At 40.7% G+C, this 17,405-nt stretch overlaps 1 protein-coding gene across 4 annotated transcripts in view; it reads left to right on the top strand.

The window, feature by feature from the left end:
- ADGRB3 (adhesion G protein-coupled receptor B3) overlaps positions 1-17,405 on the top strand; it is a 726,064-nt gene that overhangs the window by 359,149 nt on the left and 349,510 nt on the right. For all 4 annotated transcript variants that reach the window (XM_045069381.1, XM_045069382.1, XM_004769290.3 and 1 more), the window contains 2 exons: positions 12,951-13,019; positions 16,529-16,637. In XM_045069381.1, coding sequence (XP_044925316.1) covers positions 12,951-13,019; positions 16,529-16,637 — 178 coding nt within the window. The remainder of the gene's footprint in view (positions 1-12,950; positions 13,020-16,528; positions 16,638-17,405) is intronic.

Genomic DNA, 17,405 nt, shown 5'->3' with positions numbered 1-17,405 from the left:
GTGATCTCTCTCTGTCAAATAAATAAATAAAATCTTTTAAAAAAAAAAGAAAATGGGATACATGTTGGATAGTGCAGATCATAAAGATAGGAGAGTCAAGGGCAGAGAAGTGTTTAGACTTCATTCTCTATAAATGGAGTAACTAAATGTGTTATTTTTGGAAATGGTCTGGCAGAGGAAGATAATGTGAATTAGTGAGTAGAGGAAGACTGGGGGAAAGAACCCCATGGAGAGACTACAGCAGTGTTCTGAAGGTAAGGAAAGAAGAAAGCATGCTTTAATGATACTGGATCAGAGAAGGAGGAGTAATCTCTTAACGGAATGAAAGGGAGGCCCTTGAGATAACATATATTTGGAAAATAAAGAAAGAAAACATTGGAAAGAATACACACTTGGAGTACACACAATACGCTCATCATTGTGTATTGTGCCCCTTAAACTCTCTGAAAGCAGAGCCGGATCTCTATTCAGGCACCTTTCTGTTTCCTGATAAAACTGTTGATCTAACTCAGTGTTTTGCAAATGCTTTTGACTGTGAGCCACTGCAGGATACACAATTTACATCCGTGTAGTGGTGAAAACCAGAGTTTCACAAAATAATAGTTACCTTGAGTGTGGGAAATACACTCAGGTATTTGCTATTCTTTTCTATTTTGTTATGAGAAGTTGATCATGACCCTCCATCAGGTCAACACTTAATGTTGGAAAATAACTTACTTTTCTAATACATTCCGTAGGCTTGAAAATTTATTTCCCAACCATTGAGATTAAGCAGAAAACTCAAACCTTGGCTTCCAGTCTCTTTTTTAAATGCAAGCCATAAAATAAATAAAAAATTTCAGGGGCACCTGGTGGGGCTCAGGCTGAGCATCTACCTTTGGCTCAGATCATGATCTCAAAGTCCTGGGATCAAGCTCTGCACTGGGCTCCCTGCTCAGCAGGGAGGCTTCTCTCTCTCCCTTTGAGGCTCCCCCCTGCCCCGCTTCCCCCATGTTGTCTCTCTTTCTCTCTCTCAAATAAATAAATAAAATCTTCAAAAATTATTCAGCATTAACTGACCAAGGAATTAAATAAAAAGCAGAGTTAGTGATTTCAGGTAAGCCCAGCATCTTCTCCCTTCTCGCCTAAAACTCTGGATGAGCAAATTGTTTTCAAATTTTTCAGGTTATTTTCAGACATTAAGTGTTGACCTGATAGAGGGTCGTGATCAACTTTTCATAACAAATTAGAAAATACCTGAGTGTGTTACATACACTCAGACATATGTGCTTCACTGTGGACCTGCTTCATGCTGCCCCTCCATGGTGGCAGGTCACCCAGAGAGAATCTTGGGCATTGTTTCTCCTATGGTCTCAGTGTGAGACACTTTTACCTTTTGCATACAAAGGACTAGATTGATCAATGTGGAAGCAACTGTTGTATGATAATATAATGCTATTATGCACTGATAGCCTCATCTGTGCAAATAATCTAATACTTTTGACTAAATAAGATCTAGTAAAGGCTCTTTAAGTTTGGAATTATAAAACATCATTAGCATTCAAGACACAGCCTGGTGCCTTGAAATCCTTTGCTTAAAGAACACTGTGCAACTAGGAACATTAATAATTTCCTTGGACATAAGTACGAGAGTTAAGAAAGGCAGTAGAGTGTGATGACTAAGAGTTCCTGCCTTGTAGGCTGAATCCCTGGCCTCAGGTCACAGCTCACAAGCTATAGGATGCTAGCAGATTACTTGACCTCTCTATGACTCAGTTTCCTCTTCCATCACATGGGGGTAATAGCCCCTACTTCATAGTTACATGGTACCTGCAGTATAGTAAAAGCTCAAGAAACGTAGCTACATTTATTATCTGAGAAGGGGAAATTCTGTTGAAGCAAAAGCCTGAAACATCTCTGAATCAATAGGTCCCGACTGCCAGCGCCCATAAGTACTTTGGTATCTCTCCTGCAAAGAGAGGAAGGTCAGATGTGCTTCATGGCACCACCTAGGAAAGTATAGGCACTTTTAAAAAATCACTTATTACAGAGGATAAGGGTAGAAAATGTGTCCAGGAAAATAGCAGTCAGAAAAGAAGCACTAGTTCTTTTTTTTTTTTTTTAATTTTCAGCATAACAGTATTCATTGTTTTTGCACCACACTCAGTGCTCCATGCAATCGGTGCCCTCTCTAATACCCACCACCTGGTTCCCCCAACCTCCCACCCCCCCGCCCCTTCAAACCCCTCAGGTTGTTTTTCAGAGTCCATAGTCTCTCATGGTTCACCTCCCCTTCCAATTTCCCTCAACTCCCTTCTCCTCTCCATCTCCCTATGTCCTCCATGTTATTTGTTATGCTCCACAAATAAGTGAAACCATATGATAATTGACTCTCTCTGCTTGACTTATTTCACTCAGCATAATCTCTTCCAGTTCCGTCCATGTTGCTACAAAAGTTGGGTATTCATCCTTTCTGATGGAGGCGTAATACTCCATAGTGTATATGGACCACATCTTCCTTATCTATTCGTCGGTTGAAGGGCATCTTGGTCCTTTCCACAGTTTGGCAACCGTGGCCATTGCTGCTATAAACATTGGGGAACAGATGGCCCTTCTTTTCACGACATCTGTATCTTTGGGGTAAATACCCAATAGTGCAATTTCAGGGTCAAAGGGAAGCTCTATTTTTAATTTCTTGAGGAATCTCCACACTGTTCTCCAAAGAGATTGCACCAACTTGCATTCCCATCAACAGTGGAAGAGGGTTCCCCTTTCTCCACATCCCCTCCAACACATGTTGTTTCCTGTCTTGCTAATTTTGGCCATTCTAACTGGTGTAAGGTGGTATCTCAATGTGGTTTTAATTTGAATCTCCCTGATGGCTAGTGATGATGGACATTTTTTCATGTGTCTGATAGCTGTTTGTATGTGTTCATTGGAGAAGTGTCTGTTCATATCTTCTGCCCATTTTTTTTAAGATTTTTATTTATTTATTTGACAGAGAGAGAGCACTAGTAGGCAAAGAGGCAGGGAGAGAGAGAGAGAGAAGGAGGAAGAAGGCTCCCTGCCAAGCAGAGAACAGGATGCGGGGCTGGATCCCAGCACCTGGGATCATGACCTGAGCCGAAGGCAGAGGCTTAATCCACTGAGCCACCCAGGTGCCCCAAGAAGCATTAGTCCTTAAGGTCAACATTGCAAGGCCATTTTAATGATAGAGAGCAAGGGGACATAGAGAATGGCTTATCAAGAACTAGGATTTCTAGCTCAGTGGGAACCAAGTTGTGGACAGGACCACATCTCCCAGCAGGCAGTCACTCCAAATCATAAACAGCTACTATTTTCAATGCTCAACAGCTTGAGAGGATTTCCTATGGTTTCTCTGTGGCAGAGAGAGTCCTGTACGACAACAGCTCTTTCTAGGTATTATTTAAACCTTGCCCTTATTATAAAGGTGAAAATAACAAATTCGGCAACAAATGATTTCCTTAAATGGATGAGCTATTAAGCAACAAACCTTGCTTCCCAAATCAACATGATTAAATCCTACAAGAGCAAACTTGAGAAGTTGGCTGCTGGCTGAGGGAAACTCACAGTCTGCAGGAGAGAGTGCAAAGGATGTGCAACGATCAGGTGGGAAGAGGAAGGGAGGCTCAGAAGTTTTAAGAATATGTATCGACTATTGTCGACTGGTAAATGCCATGTAATGTAAATTTTTTTATTGGGTTTTAAAAATATAATAAAACATGTTAGCTTTGACTCTTTTAGAATTATTATTTCTTTTGGAGTCAAGAAAGTACTGAGACTTGCATTAGCAAAATATACAAGTAGTTTTCTATTGTGATTCCACTTACTATCAAAGGTTTTCTTTTCTTTATGTATATTTAAAGATTTATTTACTTATTTTAGAGAAAGAATGAGAGAGCAGGGGGAGGGACCGAAGGAAAGGGAGAGAGAGAGTCTCAAGCAGACTCCCCAGTGAGTGCAGAGCCCAACTCAGGGCTGGATCCCATGACCCTGAGATCATGACCTGAGCTGAAATCAAGAGTGGGATGCTTAACAGACTAAGCTGGCCGGGTGTCCCTCGAAGATTTTTCTTCTAAAAAATTATTGGAGAATGCATTAGTTTGCTAGAGCTGTCACAATAAATACCACAGAGTGGGTGGCTTAAGCAGTAGAACTCTATTTTCTCATTGTTCTGGAGGTAGAAGTCTAGGATTAAGGGGTCAGCATGTTTGGTTTCTCCCAAGGCCTGTCTCCTTAGCTTGCATCTGGCTGCCTTCTCGCTGTGTCCTCACAGAGCCTTTTTATCTATGTGCGCAGGCTCCTGGTATCTCTGTGTGTCCTGATTTCCTACTCTTTTTTTTTTTTCTTAAGATTTTATTTACTTATTTGACACAGAGATCACAAGTAGGCAGTGAGGCAGGCAGAGAGGGGGGGGAAGCAGACTCCCTGCTGAGCAGAGAGCCCAATGTGGGCTTGATCCAAGGACATCGAGATTATGACCTGGGCCGAAGGCAGAGGCTAAACTACTGAGCCACCCAGGTGCCCTCTGATCTCCTACTCTTATAAGGATTCTCATCAGATTGGATTGGGCTCTGGCCTAATAGCCTCATTATAACTTAATTACCTCTTGAAATGTTCTTTCTCTAGGTATAGACACATTCTGAGGTACTTTGGGATGGGGTGGGTGGTGGCTGCAGTCAGGGCTCCAACATTCAGATCTGGGATGGACACAATCAGCTCATGATGGTGAATCTTGAAGGACTGTGAGAATTTCTTTTTCACAAAGAGGTATGTGCCAGGCATCTTACACCAGGACAGGACCTACTATGGCTACTGCCTGTCGTGTTGTCAGGGGTAAACTTGTGAAGTGTGCATGCTATTGGCACCTGCTGGCTCTTCAGTTTATAAGCCAGGCCTACCCAGACTTTGGTAATAGATCATTATGTCATTCCTTGCTTAAGCAGCAGCCCCTGTCTGGATTGGAGGATGATTTTGCCACACTGAGTTCTGTTTGTGTAATGTTGGCTGCTCTACCAGGCTACCTCTGGTTCATAATCCTTAGCATATTTAATCATATTAGTATCACTAACTTTTTCACCTTCCTTTTTCAAATAAGGACCCTAAGGAGTAGTGCTGATCTCATGCCTGAAGACACTGAATGAAGGTAGAATAGCTTTCTTTTTTCACTTAGCCCCCCCCCCCCCATTCACAGTACCTCAAAGTATACCCTCTCTGCTGCCTCTTGCTGGAGCTGTGGGTCCTGAACTTAGCCTGAAAGGACTGGTAGCATTGAGTGAAAAATCGCCCGTCCAAGCTATTCAGAAACTCCACAAGTTAAACTGTCTTACATCATGGCAGAGCAATGAGATAGTGTGAAAGACAGCCAGTGTTCCCGGAATGATGTTCTGATGTCGTTCTCAAAATGAGTCAGAGTTTCTGTGAGATTTGTGATTAAAAGAAGAAGAAGAAGAAGAAAAAAAGATATCTTTTAAGAATCTGGCTTTTTTTTTTTTTCTCTCTAACCCAGTGAACAGGAGGGGTATTTGCTTCAGTAATCTGCTCTTCTATTCCTCTAGATCTGGCAGATTACAGTGGTCAAGCTGGGACAGTACAGCTCTGCTGGCAGGAGGAGTCTTCTGACCACTACTGACCTATTGACCTTGACACCCTAATCCTTTTGGCCCCAGTGCATCCCCTGGCTTTCCAGTGGCTCAGTTTCTTGTCTCCTATTCCCTATATATCTTGGTCCCAGAACCTGCCAAGGGCCAACCTGGATTACAGTCTCCTACTTTCCTGAACCTTGACAGTTTCTCATTGTCAGTGGCTGCTTGATGTGCTGCTTTGGGTAGATATTCTAGTTAAAAGATTTAAGCCACAGTATCATGACTCTTCACCCTAATTAGGTATGAAGTATTTTTTTCTATTCACCTGTTTAAAAAAAAATAAGTTCAAATACTCGTTAGGGGTGGTTAGTTTTTTAAAAAGTATGTTAGGACAAATCCAGGATTATTTGTATAATGATGTTTCTCAATCTCCCTTCCGTATGTTTTTTTGAATGGAAGATTAAGAAGTAGTCATAGCCAGGTCAGAGGAAGTTGGGCATACGTTATCCATGTCTTCATCTATAATCTGGCTGCATTCATGGTTTTGTATATTCTACATGCATATATCAGTGGCCAAGTGCATAGAGGCTGAAAAAATACACGAGATACACAGAACCGTGCCTTGAACCCTCTTTGGATTTTTACTCTTGTTAAATGCTTAGTCTGTCTCCTCCAGATTAATCTCCCCAGTCCAGTGTCTTCTTTCTGAATTTATTTTATTCTGTTACCTTTAAGTCCTGCTTCTCTTCCTACCTTCTTATCTCCCATCTCTCTTCCTTATTCTTCCTATCTAGTCTGTCAGCAATGCTCCAACCTTGACTACATCCCATTCAGCTCTATTCCTGGTCATCCTCCCCTCCCCACCCCACAAAGTCTCCAGTTCTCAACTAGAACTAATGATTCAGAAATGTTTACCTTATAAGCTTCCAGCTTTTAGTTAAAAGAGCCCGCTGGGCCTCTTCTCTTAGATATATTATAGACCCTCCATACTCAAACTGAACAAAATGAAACTGACTGTCTTCTTTTGCAACACCGCTATTTCGTCTTTGGTATTTAGCGGGGCTAACTGTGTCCTCATTCTAAACTGCATGAGCTGGGAGCCAAAGACTGATCTTTGATGCTCTACTTTCCCTCCTGTGCAATCTCTCGCCATGTCATATTGTTTCCCTAAACCAAGCTATCATCATCTCCGGCCTCAATAAGCAAGACAGACTACTTTCGGACCTTCTTATTTTTCCTCTCACTCTTCTGCACTTTGTTTTCCACTCAGCTGCCAACGTCAGATCTTTAATTCTCATGAAACTCACATCACAGAACGATAGCCTGGGATCAAGACATCACTTCCCTTGACCTCCATCTTCTCCATCCTGTGTTCACTTCTCCCTTCTCCACCACATCCAACCCCTGTTTTAAGACCACGCCAGCTATACCGGCTTTCTCTCTGTTTTCTAAAACTTGTCCATATTGTCGCCTCTGCCCTGGGAAGTTGTTCTTGCTCTTCCCATTTTTCCTAGAACTCTTTTCCTCAGGTCTTCCCAAGGCTGCGTCCTTCGTACCACTCTGTTTTCACCTTAAATGTCACCTTCCTGCTGAATATTCAACCCAAAGTAGTCTTGCATAAACATACACACACCTCTCCGAGCCCAGTCACTCTCTACTCCCATAAACTCTGTTATTTTTGTATTTCCCCTGAAAGCATTATTTATTTGCTTATTTATTGCTTTCCAGTACCCATTATAGTGTAAGCCCCATGAGAGTAGGAACCTTCATGTGCCTTGCTCACTGTGGTATTTGCAGCACTTACAAAACTGCCAGGTATTTACTAGATGTTCAATAAATAAGTGAGTAGATACATTTGTGCTTCTTAGGTATTTTCCATGTCTTCCCTCACCTTTCTGTTCTCACACCTGCTGCTGCCCTTTAGGTCTTCGTAATTTCTCTTTTGCGCTATTGAAAAACTTACCTACTGAGGTTCCTTTCCCCAGTTTTCTTCCTTGTCAAAGCCCACGATGCTTTGCTGCCTGGGTTATATTTTTATAACTTTCTTTATTCCATTCTTTTGCTGAACAAAGCGGCTCTTCTGTGACCTTTGCATTCTGCCAGGGTTGGGATGGTGGTAGTTGTAGGGCTGGGAAGGTTTGCTGTGTTTGCCAAAGAGTGAGCTGTATTTTTGGTTTTTTGTTTTTTAAAGATTTTTTATTTGTTTATTTGACAGACAGAGATCACAAGTAGGCAGAGGGCAGGCAGAGAGAATGGAAGGGAAGCAGGCTCCCTGCCAAAAAGAGAGCCCGATGTGGGGCTCGATTTCGGGACCCTGGGATCATGACCCGAGCCCAAGGCAGAGGCTTTAACCCACTGAGCCACCGAGGTGCCCTGACCTGTATTTTTGAAAGAGGAGGTCTCTTCATCAGTGGATTTAAACCTGAGGACCAGGGTCAGCCATGCACAGCTCCTTCCCAGTCATTAATTAGGCCCTACATTGTCTCGGAAGTATGTCTGTGCTTAGAATGGTCCCAAGACTTCAGGATGCCATTTTAAATAGGAAGAGTTTGAGTCCATATTCATTCAAGATAACCAGTCTTCTTATCTGTAAAAGTAAGTGTTATATCTCCTTCTCTGGACGTAGTGAGGAACTTGCTGGCATTGATAAATGGCAGAGGAAGGTGTTGATTTGCAAGGAGGTAGAAAATTAGGTGGGGGCCATTTGTTAATTTTTTTTAATTCTTTCAATGTCTAGCCCATTGTTTTATACACATTTTAAAATATTTGAGTATTTACACTTTCCTTGTATTATGCTGTACACTAGGGCATAAGAGTGAAATAATCCCAACGAGGTGTAAGCTGGTGAAGGGAAAAGCCCCGAACTGATCATTATACAAGTACATCATAATTAAAAACGATGATACAATTGAAGAGAAGACCACACAATGCAACTACAAGTCAGCATGTTTATCACCTTTTAAGTGGGTGCTATACAGTTGGATGGCTGCCTGCATTACTGTCCTCTCTTTTATGTTAAGGTGAAATGCGGTTGTTCTCCCTGGGTCAGTGCATGGTAGTTCTGATGAGTCGGTCAGGCAGGGAAGTAGAGATGGAGTAGAGCCAGCGATGAATACTTATTCACTGTGTATTGGGGAAAACCGACTCTCAGGACAGCGAACGGGGGCCCTTTATACAACCATGCCCTTTACATCCTATTTTTATGGTTGATTACTTCTATGAACTGACAGTTCCTTTGTCCGTGGATTTTTTGTTGTTGTTGTTAATTTTGAATGAAGAACAGGAGATAGAGCAGTCAAGGAAAGAGAACAGCATTGTATAGGTCCAGAGGCTAAGCAGGGAAGAGTTTGGGATGTATAAAGAAGTCTAATGAACCTGTAATATAGAGACTGTAGGACAGGATAGCTTAAGGCAGACCCAGAGCTATAAGAATGGACTACATCATGCATGGCCTTACACTATCAATATCTCTCCTGATTGGGGAGTCAATGGCCTGTCCTGCTCTGCGCATCCTTATCCTAACGGCTCATCTCTGACTCCTTGTTTAGCCTTTACGACTTTTTATGTTCCTCCTATGTTTCTAGTCAGGACCATCACAATTCTTAAAGACCATCATGAATCCTTAAAAGTTTCAGATCTACATTATTAAACCTGTTCCTTAGGGCTCATCTTCATCTCTCAGTGCTCAAGCATTTTGTTGATGGGTTAAGAGAAGAAGAACACGTTTCCCAGAGCTCAGCTATCTCAAATCACTGACTTCATCTATGGCTCTGTTCCCACAAGGACTTCAGCAAGATCTAAATACTCATATAGATTTTATAGAATCTATATAGAAAATTTTATAGAATACATGAGAAATTTGTCAAGCAGAAGCCAATCAGATGTAAAACAAATCATTAGTTACCACATTCCAGAAAATAGAGTGGTTTTTAGTCTCATGTGACCAAACCTAGGACTTGCACTTTGAATGTGGCAGAAACATTTATCGCTTCTCTTATAACAGACATTTACTGCACCGATTTTCATAATACTCGCCGCAAAGAATAAGTGAGGAGTTGTGCCCTCGACCTTTGTGTCCAGCAAACGATTGTGCAATGCCTCTCACATAGTAGTTGTCTGATAATAACCACACTGAAAACCCTCCCAGCTGCGTGCATTTCTTAGGAAGGAGAGCTTTCTCTGGACAAATGATAGGCCCTGAAGTTAGTGGTGAATAAGTTCTGTGCTCCACATAACTGTCTGGAAAGAAAGAGGCTATAAAAGAGAGAAGGAGAGAGCACCCTGGGTTGTGAAATTCTGTAACAACCTTATGGGGCATATTTGCCGTCGTGTGGCCATAAATACAAATCATGCCACCAGTCATAAAAAAGATAACATGGAAGGAATAAAATCATAAAGCTTCCATATATCGAGCACTTACCGTGTGTCAGATTGTGTGCTAGGAATTAACTCCAAGCTTCACTATAGCTCTGGCAGGCAGCCATTATCTCTGGTTTCTATTGTACGGGTTAGAGAAGGAGTACAGAGGTGGGCAACATGCGCCTAGAACCACACAGTTAATGAATGTGGGGGACATTGGAGCCAGGTCTGCCCTGTTGAAGCTCCAAATAGCTTTGGCCAACGACACTTAATTTTTCAGAACAGTCTAGGTCATAGAGATTGGGGCTGATAAAAGAAAAGGAAACAAAAACCTCTTGTCAGTTGCAGCTCAGGGCCTAACAGAAGTGACCTGACCCATAAGTCAGCAAGAGAGAGATCCTGCCAGAACGAGCAGAGTTCCTGGAGAACTCCAGCGAGCCGTACGTCTGCTCTCAGAGAAGTTGCCTCGGACTTTCCTCAAAAATTCAGTCAGGTGGCCTAAAGTGTTATATGTCCCTTCTCAAAAAATACTGTTCAGCTTGATTCTACTCTTTTCTCGGTCTTATCTTTAAGCAAATGTCGAAGTGATTTGATAGAGAGATGAGAGCAGGGTCTGCTCAAGGGAATGATGCTTGAGTTTTGTTCGAGAGCCTGAGGTGTAGTGGCCACGTGACTTCATTATTTCCTTTAAGTTAAAGCTCCATTAAATACTGGCCCAGGACAAGGCATTGTGTGTACTGAGGGTACACTGAGGAATAAGAAAATCTTCCCGTAAGTGCCCCCAGCCCCCTCCTTGGATTTTCAGGCTTAGCTCACTGTGCCCCACATGGTCTCATGGCAGATCATTCCCTGCCCAGTCAACAGGGAGAAAGGAGAACTTTATCTGTATTTCTTTTCCACCCTGATTAATGAAGCCTGACATATTGCTTTGGAAGGTGATACAAAGACATGTCTTATACTGTTTGCCTAGTTGAAGGTATATTTTAGTAATTTGTATTTTTCATATATGCCCTTTGGCAATTTAAGAAAAAAAAATTGAAATCTGAATATATCACTTTGGTCAAGGAATTGTGTCTATTCCCTGACCTTCATATACAGTGCAGAGCCACTGACCCACTATCAGTAAAACCTGCTTTGTGAAATGTTTTCTCAGAAATGGATACATGTCTGCACAAATTGCTTCCCATTTTCTTGGTGTCTCTTGTTAGCGGTGGCATGCCTGTGTATGAAAGCTAGCGGGGGTGAGGGTGCAGACCGCGGCCGTGGACCTCACCACCACTAACTGGCATGGACAGGATGAAATCTGCAACTTTTGCCTCATTAGCAGCATGTCCCCTACTGAGTTAAGCAGACATAGGCAATTGGAGAACGCCGAAGGTTAATTCTTTCTGCCCATAGGTAGAGTTACAGCTCAACGGACTAAGCCCTTCAAATGTTATCACTCCAACCAGGAAATTTTAAGTGGAAAAAAAATGGCTGGTAGCACAAAAAGGTTAAACGAATTGAAAACAGACTTGCAATTTTTTCAAGAGCCGCGTAAAATATTCTGTAGCTTTTACAGGGGTTATGACTTGAAACCTGTTTCAACCATGTGATTACCGGGAGAAATAAATAGCACAAATAGGGCAATTAAATATAGATACTCACAGCTTCAAAGCACAAGAGAAGAGGAAGTGAAGCAGCTTTGTTTTTCTTCTAAAACAGGTGACTTTATTTGGCATTTGAATAAAGACCTTCTTTGAAAAGCTGGATAGGGAGGGAGGCTGATGAGGCTAAAAAATTGCGATTATTTCCCCCTCACGCGGGTCTTCTCCTGAGCTGATGTATCAGTATGAGTCCGTGCTCCTGCAAAATTACATACAAGCCAAGAAGAAGAGATGGGCCCTGAGGACACAACCTTGGGACCGGGGTCCATGTCGCTTAAGATAAATGTCACAGCTTCACTTTGCACTTCCTAGGTCGCCCGTGACCCCAAGTCACTATTCATTTTCAACAGACACTCTGATCTTCTCCTGGCCTCTGAGTTTTGAAGACACAGTGTAGTGTGGGAGAGCAGGAAGGTCTCTCTCTGGTCAAGATCCCTTGTGTGTCAAATGGGCACTAATGCAGATGATCTCAGCTGAGCCTCTGCTTGTGTATGAGAGCCCAAACACACCTGTCTGCATGGAAAGGGAAAACCAGAAATTCATCAGGGATACTGCTAGACGAAAGTCAAACCAATAGATCTTCAGCAGTTAGCCCACGAGGATGATGACTAGGATTTGGCCCTTGAATAGGAACTTGCAACTGAGCCTCTTCCTTCTTCCATTTTGGCTTGCTGGCCAAAGGCAGAATAAAGAATAATAAATTGAAATAGCTAGGATTTATTGAGCACTTAACCAGGTGCTATATGCCAGGTACTTGGAAAATTCCATGTCATCTTTGCAAGAGGTAGTGGTAAAAGTTTAAGTAAAATAGCCAGGAAGTGCAGACCCAGGATCCATGTGAGGAAGCCTGTCACGTGCCTCAGCCTTGCCCAAGGCCTGTGTCTTCGCTAGGGTTCTTCAGAACAGCAGTAGAACTAGCCATCATGGTTCACAATTAACTGGATAGCTTGTAATTATACCTACACAAGGGATTTTCACTACCAAAGGAAGAAAACTCATTTGCAAGGAATAATTTTATGATAGCACAACAGAATACAATACAGAGACTATAATGGAAGATATCACTTCCATATATTCCATGTTCCATATTCCATATAATGGAAGATTCCATATCACTAAGTAAACCCAAGTATTTTACCTGTTCTGGTGTCTTCTGAGGTGCATATGTGAAGTTATAGAGAAATCCCAGAAGTATGGTACTGAGGCAGGGCCTTCGGAGATCTTCTAGAATGGTATGTTAGGGTTATAAAGCAATATGACAGAGTGTTTATACCCTTATCACGCAGTCAATTCAAATGGATGTTTTTGAAAAGTGGATTCCTCATGTAACATTAAATCTTTTATCCAATTTAATTTGCAGAACTTCTTCCAAATAGTTAGCAACCTTCTAGATGAAGAAAACAAGGAAAAATGGGAGGATGCACAACAGGTAAGCCTGGAGCCGTTTCAAAACTTAAAACAAAATTGGTTAAGGAAAGCTTAAAAAGTATGTGGAAAATATTTTAATATTTTCTCAAAAATAAGGAAATGTTAAAAAATATTAATAGTTTGCTGTCCCAAGAACATAAAAGGAGGCATCTAAAAGTCATCTTAGGGACACCTGGGTGGCTCAGTCCTTAAGGCTTTGCCTTTGGCTCAGGTCATGATCCCAGGGTCTTGGGATCGAGCCCCACATCGGGCTCGCTGCTCAGTGGGAAGCCTGCTTCTCCCTCTCCTACTCCTCCTGCTGTGTTCCCTCTCTCGCTGTCTCTCTCTGTCAAATAAATAAATAAAATCTTAAAAAAAAAATAAAAGTCATCCTAGATTACATTATACTAATTTGAGAGGAAATAAGTGATCTGTTTTATCCTAACAATCAATGGACTGAGTGATGCTATAAATGTGGGAAAAACTGAACAGGATGAAGTAATTCCTCACTTTGAGGTAGCAATACCTAATAACTATATGCCTTAGCAACCAGTTTCTTTCCTGCCTACAGACTATGGGAGAAACAGCAAATCCAAAAGCATACATTATAAACCAAACTGTGGGGTAATAACAAGTAAAATCCCTTGCATTTACTACAACATTATGTATAATCTGGATAAGATATGCAGATGTGCATTTGGATTCAAAGCCAAGAGCTGTAAAAATGAGTTCTCGTAAGAAAATTTGAATTCTGCTTTTCTTCTCTTTCTGCTATGCATGATCAATGTAGCACGTGGCCTTATTGGTTTGATTATTCTTTTAAAATACCTTTCACTGACATTTGTGCTATACTAACTATGTATGGTTAATAACACTTCCCCCCCAAATTATAGAAAAAGTGGGTTAGAGGTTAAGAGAGGGAGAATAAGCGCGTTTTAAAAACTCTTGTGGAAATTTAATATAACTGTGTATTGAAATACTTTAAGTTTTCTACTTGACCTTTGCTAATTCTGAGAGAACAGTGCAATCTTGGAAATAATAATATTTTCTGCGGTTCAAGTGAACCATCTATCCCTTTCTCCCCTTATAATCATGTTCTTGGCCTTCAGGAGCAAATCATGCCCTTTATTCCTGTTATGATAGAGGCTCTAAAAATAGTCCAGCATGGGTCTACCTCATTATCAGGTACAAATTCTGTGCTTCTGGCCATAGGAAGAAAAAAGAGCACTCCTCAGTGTAAGACCCTGAATCTATCTTTTTCTGCTAGCTTGAATTATATATTTGTCCTTGGCTTTCTTCTAGAGGAGAGCCTCATTCACTCACTGGAAGGAAATGGTGTCTTTCCCTAGAATACAGCTGCAGAGGCTAAGCACATCTTTCCAGAATGCAGGAGACTATTAATTATGGATATGTTTAGAGTAAATGTATAATACCCTTTTTTAAACAAGACTACACTTCATCGGATGGCATTATTTACTGTGAGGTCCCAACTTGAACCAACAGCGAGTAGTATACAACTCCTCATCAATGAAAAACCCTGAATCCCTAATCTATCCCTTTACTTGTGATTTTGAGTTACCTATATTCTTACCTTTTAAATATTTTTTTTCAGTTGTGATAATCCTTAATGCCTTTTTAAAGACAACTGCTTGAATAGAAGTAAATAAAGGTAACTACTTGAAGTCAAACAACGACAACTCTTTTATAGCTTTTACTGAAAGGTATTATTACAATGGCAGCCACATGGTAAATGAGTCTCCAGGTTTGTGGCACAAATGGTGAACCCCATTTGCCACACATAGTTCATCTTAAATTCACCCGGTAATGGGGTGACCACTTGTTAGTTAACTGGCTTTATCCGAGGAGGGGGAAATAAGCTTTTTCTATCTTCATGCAGGTAGTTTGCAACTTAGAGCAAGGTACCTGCTGAAGGTTAACACTCCTCCCCTCCCACAGAAACTGAGAGATAGAGACCCTGTCTTCCTTGTTATCACCTCTGTCTCTCTCTGAAAGATATCCCTACGTCTTCCCTGTAGCAGTCTATTTAGCTTTTTAAAAGATTTACATACATTTCAAAGAGAAAGAGAACTTAGCAATTATTATTTTTCAAAAGTAAATGCTTTTAAAAAAAGGATGAAGGATATGGAGCTGGGAGAGGGAGTCTCTCATTTTCAGCAGGCAGAATTAAGACTCCTATTTTTAATTTGTATTTACCCTTACACAACACATACTCATATACACCTCACAGAAACAGCAGAAAAAATACAGTAGTAGCCGAAAGCTTGGAGCTGATGGGAATTTCATGTAGATTTTTGAAATGATAATGACAATGAATTCTCAGAATTCATATTTAATAATTGGAAATAGATAAGAAATAACATTTCTCCCCAGATTTTCTCCAAATTAAAAAAAAAGTACAAGTATCCATGCTACACATTTCTAAGTGTAATAGCCACTGTTCATGTCTTCAAATATCTGTACCTATATGATGCATTCTCAGTGTCTGAATTTTAGTGGGGCGCAGCCACAGCCTCCTGTAAATATTGCACACTCCACCTGCAGTTCGCCCTGCCCAGCGTATCTCCCTTTTACTCCAGTCCCCTTCCACCTCTGACTGTATACTTCTCTGCTAATCAGACTGTCTCTTTCCCTCCTTCACCAGCCTTTGTAAAGACAAAGCCACTACAATTCTAATCCACTTCATTTTTTCATGGCTCCAAGGGGCAGTCGTGCTGAATGGCTAAAAGAAACGACCCTATCTTCAAAAGACTTTCTGCTCTAATGTCATTCTCTAATACAGGCTGACTGTATAAGCATTATGGATGATACAGAGTAACATTCATATGACCTTCTAAATGACCTTCACTTCTCACACCCTGCGCCAGAATCAGGGTGTCTTTAAGCAAAGACTCCTCCCTTGGCAGCGTGTAAGGCGGCGTGGTGTTGGGTTTGCGATGTGCACCTACCTGTGAAGCACCCACACTACAGCTATGGTCATGATCCTGAAATTATTACCAACATTGTTATTCATTCAATAGCTCTTACGGTTGTAGAAGTAAATGTTTCTCCCAAGGTATAAAAGTTAGTTTGCAGCGAACTTACTAGTTTGTCAATATTCTCGTGATGACGATAATTGCTTTTTTCTTTCAGTGACCATCATATAGATGCTAAGTAAAAAATGTGAAAAGCCCCCAAATGTCAGTGTTTGTTCTATGCAATATTTAAGTGGGGAAAGGATCCCGTCAAAAGTAAAGATGGGCTGTTTCTAAGGATACAATCTGTTAGATATTTTCAGTTTCCTTAGATTTATGGAGAATTAATCACTACATCATATCACCTTCAAAGTTCTTGCCATGTGACACCTGGTATCATTCTCAATTAGTGATTCAAAAATACAACTGCTGCTAGTTGCAGAAATTCCTTCCAATAAATCAGAGCTCATTTGTGACCTCGTTATGTAGTTTTGTTATTCCAGTTATATATTCCATTATGTAGACTTTTTATTCCTTCCAATCTTTGCTTCTTTTTTAGATTTATCCTGGCTCAATAGAGTTAATGCAGGTGATTGAAGATTTTATACACATTGTTGGAATGGGGATGATGGCCTTTCAGAATTCATACTTAATGACTGGAAATGTAGGTAAGAAATAGGATTTTTTTCCCCAAATCTTACTGAAATTAAAAAAATTGCAGGTATCTGTGCCAGATATTTCTGAGTGTCATATCCATTGCGCATATCTTCAGGTATATGTAAGTAATATATTGTGGATACTTACTGTCTCATTTTTAGATAGGCCCAACCACATATAATTATACACACACCCGCACACACACAAAGACACACACATTTGTATGGATTCCTAGAGTGTTTATCTTGTCTATCTTGTCTTTTTCCATTCGCCAAATGTTCATTGGTGTCTGAGCTAATGTTGAAAATATATAATGTATATTCTTGAGTGTTTGTTTGTTTGTTTGTTTTAATGAGTCTTCATAATCTTCCATACATTGCTCATTTAATAATTATCTCTAATGGAGGAGGAATTACACAGAGGAGCAAAACCTACACAACTTTTCAGAACCACAATTACACTGAACCAACAACAGTAATGTTAACCAAATGGCAGATTTTTACTCTTTGTAGTAAAAAACATGGTGAGAGTACAGAAATAGTCTTTCAAATATTAGATGCATTGAGCTGATACAGGTTTACAGTTTTTTCATTTTTTCATTTCTTTAGAAGTTTCCTATCATAATGTTGCTGTGATTCAGATTTTCTGTCATTTTTTACTGCTTTAGTAGTCTTCACCTCAAGACCACTGAGCTATAGATAATGTTTTTAAATACATATAGCTTTCCTCAGATTCTTATTCATGACATGTTTAAGCTTTAATTTCTGGATCAGGAAGAT

Source organism: Mustela putorius, unplaced genomic scaffold (assembly GCF_011764305.1).
Source record: "Mustela putorius furo isolate JIRA1106 unplaced genomic scaffold, ASM1176430v1.1 tig00003927_pilon_pilon_pilon, whole genome shotgun sequence".
Classification (NCBI taxonomy): domain Eukaryota; kingdom Metazoa; phylum Chordata; class Mammalia; order Carnivora; family Mustelidae; genus Mustela; species Mustela putorius.
This window is presented reverse-complemented; position numbering and strand designations above follow the sequence as displayed.